Source organism: Cherax quadricarinatus, chromosome 9 (genome assembly GCF_038502225.1).
Source record: "Cherax quadricarinatus isolate ZL_2023a chromosome 9, ASM3850222v1, whole genome shotgun sequence".
NCBI classification, from domain to species: domain Eukaryota; kingdom Metazoa; phylum Arthropoda; class Malacostraca; order Decapoda; family Parastacidae; genus Cherax; species Cherax quadricarinatus.
The window spans coordinates 11,249,599-11,262,693 of NC_091300.1; the positions used below are offsets into that span (position 1 = coordinate 11,249,599).

At 40.2% G+C, this 13,095-nt stretch overlaps 1 protein-coding gene across 2 annotated transcripts in view; it reads left to right on the forward strand.

Annotated features, from left to right (window-relative positions):
• The window catches only part of LOC128686222 (protein phosphatase PTC7 homolog), a 317,819-nt gene that overhangs the window by 35,777 nt on the left and 268,947 nt on the right, over positions 1–13,095 (forward strand). The window contains exon 2 of one of the 2 annotated variants that reach the window (XM_070083231.1): positions 12,643–12,684. The exons of the other annotated variant lie outside the window; for it this stretch is intronic. Coding sequence (XP_069939332.1) covers positions 12,643–12,684 — 42 coding nt within the window. The remainder of the gene's footprint in view (positions 1–12,642; positions 12,685–13,095) is intronic. 2 annotated transcript variants of the gene reach the window in all.

Consider the following 13,095-nt stretch of genomic DNA (forward strand, 5'->3'; position numbering starts at 1 on the left):
ATATATATAGTTTGCACAATACTGAGTGAACGTTGTGCATGTTAAGTAAGTTCAAAAAAAATTTTTGACGAGTGAGAGCTCGTCAAAAGTTAGGTGATAGCATTTTCATTCCTGTGTCAGACGTGTTTAGTCAAACAGGCAAGTCAGTCTAGCAGGAAAAAGCTAACCTAGAAATAATTGCAAAATAATTAAGGAATATTGTATTAAAAATTAGGAAGTGTAGTTGGTGCATCTTATAGTAAGTAAAGTGAACTTTTAATCACAGCTACAGTGTGTGCAAATTTATTAATTTGATTTTGTAACTATTTTTTTCTTTTGGTGAAAATCCACCGAAAAAATGCATTGATGTACTGGAAGTAATTATCTTGCATATTTTGTAAAATATTAGTAAAAACCGCCATTAATAAGTGTGACGAGGGAAATGTTCGTGTTTGCATGTGGTGTATACTAGATATAGTAAATATTGATTTGTTAGCATAACCAGTATGTTGCTACGTATTTTGAAAATACGTTAATATTAGCATGGAATAACAAATAACTTCGCTTGTCATAGAAAATAAGTCTTTTACTGCACATATGACATTTTCACGTGCACGGTAAAGATGAGTTTATGTATCTAGTTACCTTGCACTCAGTACATGTTATTGAGTTCAGGCATGTTTTGCAGTTGCATCTGATCACCTTCGGTGGAGTTTCTGAGGATGAGAGATGACCTTTGCCCATACATTACTGTTCGTTCGGGACTCGATAAATCTTCACGATAAACTAACTTTAACAGAGCTGGTACAGTAGAAAGAACAAAATATCTTTCTCCCCCTCCCCAGTGAAAAACATAAATTAAAGCACACTAATTATTGTTATTATTATAATCAAAAAGAAGCGCTAAGCCACAAGGGCATAAAGCACACTAAGAGCTAGTTCATTAAGCATTAAACTTTCAAGGCTTTTCATCACTTTTCCTTGAAGAATGACAAAAAATAACAGACTTTTGTCTGTCTTCTAGAGGATAATTGATAAATTGCTGCCACAGCATCCCTGACGTAAGGTGCAGTGTGGCGAGCACCAGCATCGTGACTGAGCAAGTTGTCAAGCAGTGGCTGGCTTGGTGGGTGTGGTGGTGACGTTGGTAGATGCATGCTGGCACGGAAACCCGTCTTCACAATACAAAACCTGCTTGTTTCGAACTAACTTCTTATCTTTGAAACTTGTTTATTGCATCATGTATGATTGCCTTCTCTCGTACCTGTGCTCGCTCTAAACATCACTGTAGCAGCACTAACCCACATGGGTTTAGAGCGTTGTTTTTTTTCAAGTACTATATAACTAAAAAGGCTTCAATGTCTATCCAGTTACCAAATGAGTTATCCTCCCGTCTTTGCAGTTTTAGACTAAGTCACAATGCCATAGAGGGAATAGTTCACATCCAGCTCGCAATTTGTAAATGAATCTTGCCGACGTTTCAGTTCATCCTGACCATTATTAAATCACACTGAGAGACTTGGCTCAATTTTTTTTCACTTGTGACTTGATAATGGTCCTGTATGAACCGAATGTCGTCTAAAGATTCCACTACAAATTACGCATTAGATGGGTAATAAAAAAGAGAAAGAAAGGATGTACGGCAGTGTTCCTCTAGCTTAGTTCAGAGATGTAGAGAGTTGGGAGTTGGGTACGTATGACAACGCACGTGGGTCACCCTGAGCTCTGCCGCACCACTCAGCTCGTCTGCCACCTAAAATAACGAGCGTGTGTTTTTCGACTATTTATAGATATATAAAAAACTGTGTATCTATAATTGTATGTACTGAGATTTTGCTTAATCTTTGTTCTAGAGACTTAGTGTTCTTGAGTGGTAGTGTGCAAGTAATATGCTGCCATAATGATGCTTATGATTCACGAAATCGTAATAACACGATTGCAAACAAATCACAGAAGGGGTGGGTATCGAACCCATGGCAGTCAACTCCTAAAACTCGTAGGCCAGTGTATTATCCACTGGTCCATGCCAGTGAAGACACGTTGATAGCACACTGACTTGCGAGTTTTAGGATTCGCTTGCCATGGGTTCCAGTCACACCTTTTCTGTGATTAATGACGCTCGTGTAGTCGTTACGTCAAACATAATAACTCCACTCCCCCCCATCTGTCAGAAGTTGACCTCGTGTTTATAACTAGTGTCGGATATCAGCATTTTCTGTTCGATGTCCACTACATCTCTTCTAAGCCTTCGTGCGCATCTCTTGGGCTTTTCTGTAATTCTTGATTAACACTCAACACAAGGAGGCCTGGTCACAGACCGGGCCGCGGGGGCGTTGACCCCCAGAACTCTCTCCAGGTAAACTCCAGGTAAACAAGGAGCACTGCAGCAGGCCTACCCGCTCATGCTAGGCAGATCCAAGTCTCATCCTCTTAAGAAGTGGCCAGGCTTCACACCTTTTATTATACAGGAATAAAGGAATGGAACAGACTGCCTGCACATGTCAAAGCCAGGCATAGCATGAACCATTTCAAGAAGAGAGCCAAAAGGTGCCTAGTGAATGTAGCGACAGAAAGGGAGGAGAATGATTTTTTATTTTTTTTAACCAACACGCATGTATGTATAAATACATTTTACCTTATTCCTAGTATATCTCCTTTATAGTATTGTAATAAGATATTATCTCCTTTATAGTATAAAAATAAGGTATTAAAAGGACCCCAATGGAAATAAGTCACTTTGACTTTTTTTTGAGTTATCCTAGGTTCTCTACATATGTGCTGTTATGTATGATATTCTATGTAATTGTATTTGTGTATACCTGGATAAACTTATTTACTTACATTGAGTGAAACCTACTGGCCCAAGCATTTAGGGCCAACTTAAACCTATTCATGTATTTATCCAACCTGTTTTTAAAACTACACAACGGACAGGTATGACCTGCGGCCATACCTGTCCTATGCCCTGGGAGTTAGCATGGGGTGTTACCAAGCACCATGGCTTGTTGTAGTGTTTCAGAATCTCAGGTTAAAGTGTTGAAGAAGGAGGTTCTACTTCAGGAGGAAAATGGGAGGCTGGAGCTTCGCCTAGATGAGTTTGGGAGCGAGTGTGAGAAGGATTTAGCTGGTAAGGAAGAAATGGTCACCAGCAGTGGTAGTGGCAACTGCTTTAAGTGGCAAGTGGTTCACAGTTCAGGAAGAAGGAAGATAAGGGTTAACTGAGATGTGAAGGTAGGAAATTGATTATCTGTTTTCCAGGACGAGTGCACTTCAGTGGTTAGTGAGGTTGAAGGTACCACTGATCCCCCTGCTAATCAAGGTAAGAATATTTTAATAGTAGGAGATTCTCAGGTAAGATATATGGACCGTGCTTTTTGTAACAGACAAAATGGTCAGACAGAGGGTGTGCCTTCCAGGAGCTGGTGTTGGTGACATAGTCAGCAAGTTGGATAATATTATATAAGGTAATGGGAACAAGCCCATTATCTGTCTTAGTGCTGGGAGTAATGACATTGGGAAGGGCAGGAGACAGGAGCTGCTGGATAAGTACAGGTCAGCCATAGAAGTAGTAAGGTCTAAGGGAGGGATCCCAGTCATATGTAGCATCTTGCCTAGAAAGGGAGTGGGCAATGAATGGATGTCTAGGGCAATTGGTATAAGGTAAGACACATATGCAACAGTTAGACATCTTTATTCCGAAACGTTTCGCCTACACAGTAGGCTTCTTCAGTCGAATACAGAAAGTAGGCAGGAGCAGTAGAGATGTGAAGACGATGTAATCAGTCCATCACCCTTAAAGTCGTAGAATTTGAGGTTGTCAGTCCCTCGGCCTGGAGAAGTTCAGTTCCTGACTATGGAACTGAACTTCTCCAGGCCGAGGGACTGACAACCTCAAATTCTACGACTTTAAGGGTGATGGACTGATTACATCGTCTTCACATCTCTACTGCTCCTGCCTACTTTCTGTATTCGACTGAAGAAGCCTACTGTGTAGGCGAAACGTTTCGGAATAAAGATGTCTAACTGTTGCATATGTGTCTTACCTAACAACCTGTCGGTATTGTATACCATTTTGATGTTCAATTGGTATAAATTGCTGGCTAGACAGGTACTGCAAGGAACTTGCAATCCCATTCATTGATAACTGGGACCTATTCTTTGACAAACGTGATATGTATGCAAGGGATGGGGTTCATCTCTCTGGGGATGGAGTGGTTGCATTAGCCAATTCGATTGAGAGGGCAATTGATGACTTGTCTAGGAATTTAAACTGATAGATTATAGAGGTTGCAGTATTAGGGTTAAAAACAGCAGTTATTACTGGGATACCTCAGGGATATGTTTAAAAGACAATATTCAAAATAAAGTTGCTAGTAATGGCAAATCAGTTGATCAACAAAGAGAGAGAGATAGCAGAGGGCAACGAGTGACTAGCTCCCTTAAGGTTTACTATACAAATAGTAGGAGTCTTAGAAATAAGATAGATGAGCTAAGATTACTTGCAAGCGTAGGTAATATAGATATTACTGGTATAACAGAGACCTGGTTCAACCTGAAAGATAAATGCCTTCTGAATGCAACATACAAGGTTATAAACTATTCCACACTGATAGGGTCAACAGGAAGGATGGTGACTTTGAATAGCCTCGGCAGTTGGTTCCATCAATTTTCCCACCGTGGAGGTTATAGGGTTATTGGTCTATAATTCGAAGCTAAAGACCTGTCTCCTGCTTTGTAGATAGGTATCACATTTGCCAGTTTCCACTTATCGGGTACTATGCCAGTTTGTAGTGATATGTTGAAAAGACTAGCCAAAGGTCTGTTAAGTTTCTCCATACATTCTTTTAATACCTATATGTTGAAAAGATTAGCCTAAGGTTTGTCAGGTTCATCCAGACATTCCTTTGAAACCCATAGTTTCATTTTCTTCATGCTTATTTCTATTACCTTCATTTTTTCTTGTGCAGATTTGCCATTTGGTTTTCATTCGCTTTGCACGTTTCGGATTTTTTTTTTTTAATTCTATAAGTCATGCTTCTGTAATCACATTTCCTGTGTTAGTTACCAGTTGTTGATACTTTTTTTTACTGGCCAGTGTGGTTGCAGAGGTCGAGTCCTAGCTCCTGGTTCTGTGTGTGTGTGGGGGGGGGGTTGTATTGTGCGCATGCTTCATGGTGGCAGCGAGCAGAAGCGTAGCATTATAAGTACCGAGTGGGAGGCACGGTAGTGGGTTGTGCCGTGACCTTGGCCTTGGAGGAGATACAGGAGCGAAGAAGGTAGTATGCCCAGGGCAAGACTGGGTAAGTGGGAATGGCTGGGACGTGAAGGAGGACAGGCACATCAGGATGATAAGAATGGTAATCAGTGTGGAGGGAGGAACGAAGGTACGAATGCTGTCCCTAGTGCATCCCTACGCCGCCTCAGTAATAATAATAAGAATTTTAATTTTATTCTCAACAAATACAATACATTTGGTATGGTTTTTATGAGAAAATAGTTTGGTGAGGGGCAGATAGTGATTAGACTAAGGTGTGTTGAGGCCAGGCCGTCGCTGGTGTTGCTGTGAGCGTTTTTTACTTTAAATTTTCTTCATATCTGCTGCTGAACCAGTGCTTTCCTATATCATTTTAAATTTAGATTGATTCAGTTTTAAACTTTTTTTTTTCTTTTTCCATATTTTCTTTCTTTTTCTCTCTTCTTGTCTGTTTTTCTCTCTTGTCTCTCCCCCTTTCTCTTTTTCACATCCTTTCACGTATTTATACTGTTTGTGCCCCAGTTCTTCCAGTTTATGGATGCTGAACACAGTAAATATATACACTAGTAATTAGGTAAGAAAACTGGTCTCCCTGCATTGCAGTAATAACCGGTTTCTTGGCTTCTGCTGTTGTAACACCTTAAGCATAGGTTAGTTTCTACAGTATTGCATTTATTTAAGAGTTCATCAAATTGCAGAGAATAACGCCTTGATCATCGTCACAAGGGCAGCTGATCAACACCACAATGTATTCCTAGACAAGGTATGTAGTTATCACACAAGGATTCCCACTTTAGGGGCTTTTCATAAGGTGTACACTGGACGAATGGGATACTGTACACGGTACGTGAGTTGGTTTAGAAAGACACGTAAGCAAACACTATGACATATTTATTAGAAAACGTTTCGGTCCTGGGACCTTGATCACTTCTAACATACAGAGGTAGAAAGACATTATATATATAGGCGGAGAGTAAGGTGTGACGCACGTGACCTGAGGAATGTCATAAGAACATAACACAAGAATGGAGGAACACTGTAGAAGGTCTACTGGCCCATGCGAGGCAGGTCCTTATCAAAACAACCTGTACCTATGATGAGGACGGGTAGACGATGAAATCATGTGACTCCTGTGTTGTTGGGTTGGTGCTGCTTAAGTATCATGTATGCCAATGTTTTTGAAATTGTGTAGTTTCCAGTGTTGCGTTCTATAGTGTCGGTGACGGCGATTAGTGAGGCTTCTAGGCACCGTCGGCGTCTGAGGTCTGGTTCGGCGAGAACGAGTTGTGCCTCATTCCAGTTCATCAAATGCCCCGTGGAGTCTCTGTGTAGGACACAGGCTTACCTTGCATCGTCTCTGTTAGAGACATTTCGATGCTCATTCAGGCGGACTGCAAGATCTCCGCCTGTCTCGCCTACATATTTCTTGGGACAGAACCCACAGGGGATAGTGTAGACGCCTGCTGTAGAAGTTAGAGGTGCGGGGCTGCGTTTCGTAGTGAGGTCTTTGATAGATGTGTTTATGGTGGAAACGTTGATGTTACTCATAGCAAGTGCCCGGCGAGTATTCGTGGCAACATCACCACATGGGAGTATTATGAACTGCTTAGGGGGCTGTTCCATGGGCGGTTTGTTGAGGATAGCTTGTGCCTTGAGTCTGCAATCTCGGATGAAGAAAGATGGGAACTGAAGACGTGTAAAGGCTTGTGTTATGTAAGTGCATTCTTCTAGAAAACAAGGGCTGGAGATGCGAAGAGCTCTCAAGAAGAAGCCAATGAGGACTCCTCTCTTAGTGCGGGTGTCTTGGTGTGAATAAAAGTGTATAAGATCGTCCTTGTTGGTAGGTTTTCTATACAGTTTGAAGAGAAGTTTGTCACTGTCGGGAGATCTGCACAGTAGAACGTCGAGGAAAGGAAGTTTGCCATCATTTTCGAGTTCAAGTGTAAACTTTATTGATGGTTCAACTGCATTGATCTTGTTGAGAAGGGCCTGGATATTGAGACGTCTCGGATAGAAAACCAATATATCATCAACGCATCTTAGCCAGGTAACGGTGTTGGGAATGAGGGTGCTGAATTTCTCTGTCTCAAGGTTTTCCATGAAGAGGTTGGCAAGCACAACACTGAGCGGGCTGCCCATTGCCATCCCAAAGCACTGTTTGTAACAGTTGTCCTGATACTTGAAGTTGAAATTAACACAAAGTTCCACTAGATTGATGAAATCTAGAAGAGGTAAAGGGAGGTCGTGGTTTTCAGTAAGCCTGTCTCAGAATGTTGATTGCAGCGTCAGTAGGAACGTTGGTAAAGAGGGCTGTGACATCGAAGGAAGCCATGCTTTTGTTTTTGACATTCAGGTTGGAAATTCGGGAGAGAAGGTCACCTGAGTGATTGAGAACGCAACACTGGAAAGTACAAAATTTCAAAAACATTGGCATACATGATACTTAAGCAGCACCAACCCAACAACACAGGAGTCACATGATTTCATCGTCTACCCGTCCTCATCATAGGTAGAGGTTGTTTTGATAAGGACCTGCCTCGCATGGGCCAGTAGGCCTTCTACAGTGTTCCTCCATTCTTGTGTTCTTATGTTCTTATGACATTGTGTACGAATGGTATATCATACCGACAAGATGAGAGTAAGACACATGTGCAACATGCGAAACGTCTACAATAAAGATACCCAGATGTTGCACATGTGTCTTACTCTCATCTTATGACATTCCTCAGGTCACGTGCGTCACACCTCACTCTCCGCCTATATATATAATGTCTTTCTACCTCTGTATGTTAGAAGTGATCAAGGTCCCAGGACCGAAACGTTTTCTAGTAAATGTCAGTGTTTGCTTACGTGCCTTTCTAAACCAACTTGTCGGTATTTATTACCAAGGTTTATACCACGGTACGTGAGTGCACGTGAGTGTACTTGCATGTTTAATTATGGTCGCGGGGACAGTGTCTTAACTTCTTTTCTATTAGCAACCTGCTTTGTAGATTCCTCACTATTTGAGTATCTTGCACTTAATGATTTTTTTTTGATAGGTGTGGTTCTCGGGTTCGAGTCAGGGGTCTGGCAAAATCTCTTGCTAGTTAATAGTTTTATCGATGCTAGCGTCTTGGGCTCCTGTGAATACCTAGAGTTGTATGTACTACTGTACTTAGGGATTTGGCCTCCAGTTGTTGTTGTTGTTGTTAATCACTTAAAGACTACGAATATGTTTTCCAGCCGTCTATGGCACATCTTATTTAATTTCTGTGTATCCGTATCCCAATCCTTTGAAAACAGTCTGTCTTCATCCCCTTTTGTCAATACTTCCTAGTACAGTAGTATATACATAAAACTAAATAATGGGTAAAAATATAATTAAAGACTTTTACAAGTTTTCTCATGTCTACAGAAAAGTTAATCAGATTTAAAGCTTATGGACTGCACATTGGTTAATAAGATTGCAATTCACCTGTAAACTAACAAAAAATTATTGTATTGCCTTAAATAGGCATTAAAGACAATCCATGATATACACTACCTTTGTATATACACATTATAAATACAGAAAACACGAGCTCACTTACCCTGCCGTTTCGACAAAAAGTCGGTAGAAGACCTTCAAATGATCAAAAGCTTCATCGAGGAATTAATCACATGATCCGTATCAGGAGAAATTTTTCACCTCAAGAAAGGTTCCTTGATGCTGGTGAGGGGCTCTTGATCTAGGGAATTGGATCTGTTCTCCAGTTCCCTGAATTAAACCTGAATACCTTCCACATCCCCCCTCAGGCGCTGTATAATCTTACGGGTTTAGCGCTTCCCCCTTGATTATAATAATAATTTTGTCATTTCTCTTGACAAGTAAAATACCACCAAGAAAGAATGTGGTGGAAGTTGCAATGTGTGCATCATAACTCAAGTTTGACCACTTTTATACATTTCGTTGGATCACAAATATATATTCTGAGGACCCAAAATGCTGAGAAACACTTGGGTTTCTTTGTTTAAAACTGTCCTATCAGTTACACAGACCTTATTTGCCTCCCTTTTCTTTTCCCACCACTACCCTATCATTCTCTTTGCAGCCCTTCCTTTTTAACTATTTCATTGTTTCAATATCATTGTATCTACGAGCTATATTAGTGTTCCAACACAGTCCCATGAATTGTTTAAGATCATTTCCCTTGGTAATTTTAAAAGACTAGATCGACGCACAGACAGTTTCCTCCCCGACAGCAGGCACTTTTGTTTCAAGTTCAGTTATTGCCATACACAGTTGGGTCCGGAAGATCCGTTACCCCTTTTCCACCCTTTCTCCCAAAGAGAAAACTAATGTTACATAAGTTAGGTAATTTAAGCCAGATATTATGATCGATTATCTTATTACTAAATTGTAGTGCTTGACACATGATTTCAGCCAAATTTATTTAAATCTTTGTAGTTTATATTTCCGCCAAGTGTGGATGTAGGGGTGGACGAGGGATCTTTGGCCAGCCTTCAGAAGTTCCCCAGATAATCTGGGCCACGCGAGACAAAATTGTTATGGTTTTAATAGAACAGATGAGCATAATTAAAAAAAAAATGACGCTAGCCTACTCGCTCCTGGTAAGCAAGTTTTTTTTTTTTTTTTTTGCACCCAACCCTTCTGACTCGTATTTAGTTTTGCTCCTGTAAACTGTAGGTAACGATCACAGTTTAAAGGGGAAGGGGATAAGGTTAAGATAGAATACGTGTATATATGGATATTTTTTATCCAACACTTGAATACTTCCAACGGATACTGGAGTTTGCTTAGAGGGAGCGTAGTTTTCTAACACTTTCTTGGATGCTACCCACTTATTTTTAGAGAATAGTAGGGAGGGAGGGTGGGTGAGTGTAAGGTAAGGGAGAGGGAGGAACACGAGTGGAGGGACATGATACACAGGGTTGGCCGTTGGGAGAGGGGCCGGGCCCCTGGGATAGAAATCAAGAGGTGCTTGCCAATATGCAGGGGCCAGAAGGAACTGGCGGAAGCTTCGGAGGGAAGACACCAGAAGGGACGGGGTCTGAGGTTGCAGCTTTGATAAAGGGAAGAAAGACTATGCAGGGGATAACTAACGTCATGAGACGTCACTCATGAGCCAGTAGGATGGTAATACGGGTTGATATTTGTGGGTGGGTGTTCTATTAATGCTAGTTAATGAAAGCTGTGGCCAACCTAGGACATAATTTTGAAGCAGTTTAAATCTCTGCAGGATGTATTATGATTTATGGATAAATTGAGTGCTGCTTGTGTGTTTGGGTGATCAGTGTTTTCATGCATAAGTACTAGCGCTATATGAGTTTAGTTCTTACTTTTTAAACGCAACAAGAAATTGGAATTAGTACATAAAATTATGCTTGTAAATAGTTCCCACTCGATTTCTTTTGTGGTGTTTGACTTCGACTAGATCGACTAATTGGGGGCCATTGCTCTTGTTTTATGTACTGTACTAGTTGTTTGTATTGGCATAGTAGTAATTCCTAGCCCCATGCCCCTCATAACTATTTTACTGATTCTTTGTATTTCGGGAGCGATCGTATTTATTCATAAAACTACATACATATTTGCCTCTTCGCAACTGTCCTCTAGGTCATCCCTCTTACTCGCTACCTAAGTTTTTTTTAGAGCATTCACTAGTGTATGTGCGTCTTACAACGTCTTTAGTTGATATCTGCTATATCATTAAAATGATGTTAATTAGTGGACAGTTTGCATGTACCATAAAGAATACGTTTAATTCCTAAAATAGGAATTTAAGTAAAAATTGTATATACATATGCACACCTTGGTGTATGTAGCTGCTGTTGGGAGGTGTTGACTTTGGGGTAGGAAGGGGGGGATGGTGATTTAGGCTATACAGTAATAATCACATCTTGTTGAGTGCGCGTGCTCGTAGCTCACAAAGCACAGCTGCCCTGTTATGGTGAAGTTGAAGCTTATCCTCGATAATTGCAGACAGGGGAACTAGTGCAGTGTTACTTATATAGTGGTGAGTGCCGGTATAATCTGTCCTCCAGTTAAAACGTTTAATTTCTCCCGAATAGCCATTCATGACGCATCACAAACCACTAATAGCACCACCTGTTAAATATTTGTTAGAGCATTGATGATTGAACCACGGGTTGTCTAATTTTTGGGTAGGGGTGAGTGTCACCAACTTTGTACAGATAATTCTTCCTTGCCATACTGGTACACACATTTTTCCCCCCTTCTCGTTTCTTCTTAGTTCCCTCTTCTGTATCCTTACATTTTCTCCCTATTTTTCAGTCTAGTTTTTCCAAGGAGGAACCTCTGCTTCTCTAGGATTCGTAGTGATATTTCCATGTTCGATTCTTTTAGGCACTACGCTATGCGACTTGCCAACTCATTGACATCCATTCATGCTAGTATACTCACCGAGACTGTTTTAATCAGTATTCCTGATTTCTGGCCTCTTGGGCGTTATAGTTACTCTTAAAGCTATGCATCAAGTTTTCCTTCCACTTCCTTGTCCAACTCATTCCACTTAACTACCTTGAGACTAAAAAATACTTCCTACCTCTTCACGGATGACTTCTGATATGCTTCCACGCGCTTCGCATTGTCTCTGAATCTCTTGATTGAAAACTTGTATTCCTGTTCGCTCTACCAAGTCCTTATAATTCTCTCCTCCAAGGTCGTCAGGTTCAGTTCCTTCAATTTTCCTCATGGTGCATACCTCTCAGTTCTAGGACCAGCTTAGTTGCAAAACTGGTCAAGCACATTGCTTGACCAGGTGGGAGCCCCAGTCATGTTGTTGACGGCTGGTCTAACATGTGTGTTTACAGAATTCTTAGGGGTTATTTGCTAAGTTTCCCCGAATGCAGAGTTTTTGTATATACTGCTGATTTTATACTATTTGCATGTGCCCTCTGGGTATACGTTTAGTGTAATTACTTATTTGTAATTATTGGTAGCAACAGGAGCAGAGGTATGCTTGTGGCGTCGCATCTTCTGTAATTTTTTTTTTCATCACAATTTAAAAAATCCAGTGACTGTAGCATTTACCATTTCCTGTTTTAATTCATTCTATTAGCCTACCACTTTGTAAAGAGAAATTTTCTTGCATCCCTTCGGCTCCACTTTCTCAATTTACAACTATGTCTTCTTCCTGTTGTAGATAACATGATCTACCTTATCTATTATTTCGTATCTTTTTGTAACCTTGTGTGTAATATTCAGCATTTTTTTTTTGTATTTCAATTTCCTTAGCTTTTATTGTTTCATTTACCAATATTACTGCTTTCCTACTCCACCACACTGACCATTTTGTCGAATACAGCTTCATTTTTAATGTCCTTTGGCTCTATTCATTTTTAATTACTCTTTCTATATTAATATACATATTTACAAATGTGTTTCTCTGTTTTTTTTTTGTTAGTTCCGTATCATGTGCTTGCTGCTTTGAGAAATCGTCAAATAGGCCAGTACAGCCCTGTTTCTCTCATTTTTTTTTATTTCTATGTTCATTTAACCTCTTAGCAGTGTTTATGAAATCCTTTATTTTCACCCTATCCTTCTTAGAGGGCAAATCTAATTTGTATATCCTTATAGCTTTATATTTTTTTTTGTCCCTAGTCACTTCAGCAATTCTTTATGATTTATCTACGTAAATCTTATTCTTAGCGGCCTGTTCTTATCTCTCTCATTTTCTATCTTGATTAAATGCCACAATATGCACCTGAATGTTAAAATCCACTAATTATTTTGTCTAATTTATGCGTCGTTCTTTTGTTCTTTCTGTTCTGGTTTTTATTTCGTTTTCTGCAGAGCCAAAAACTGTGATTACTTCAGTTTGTTTTCATAGCTACAGTTTTCTTATTTTTATGTTAAC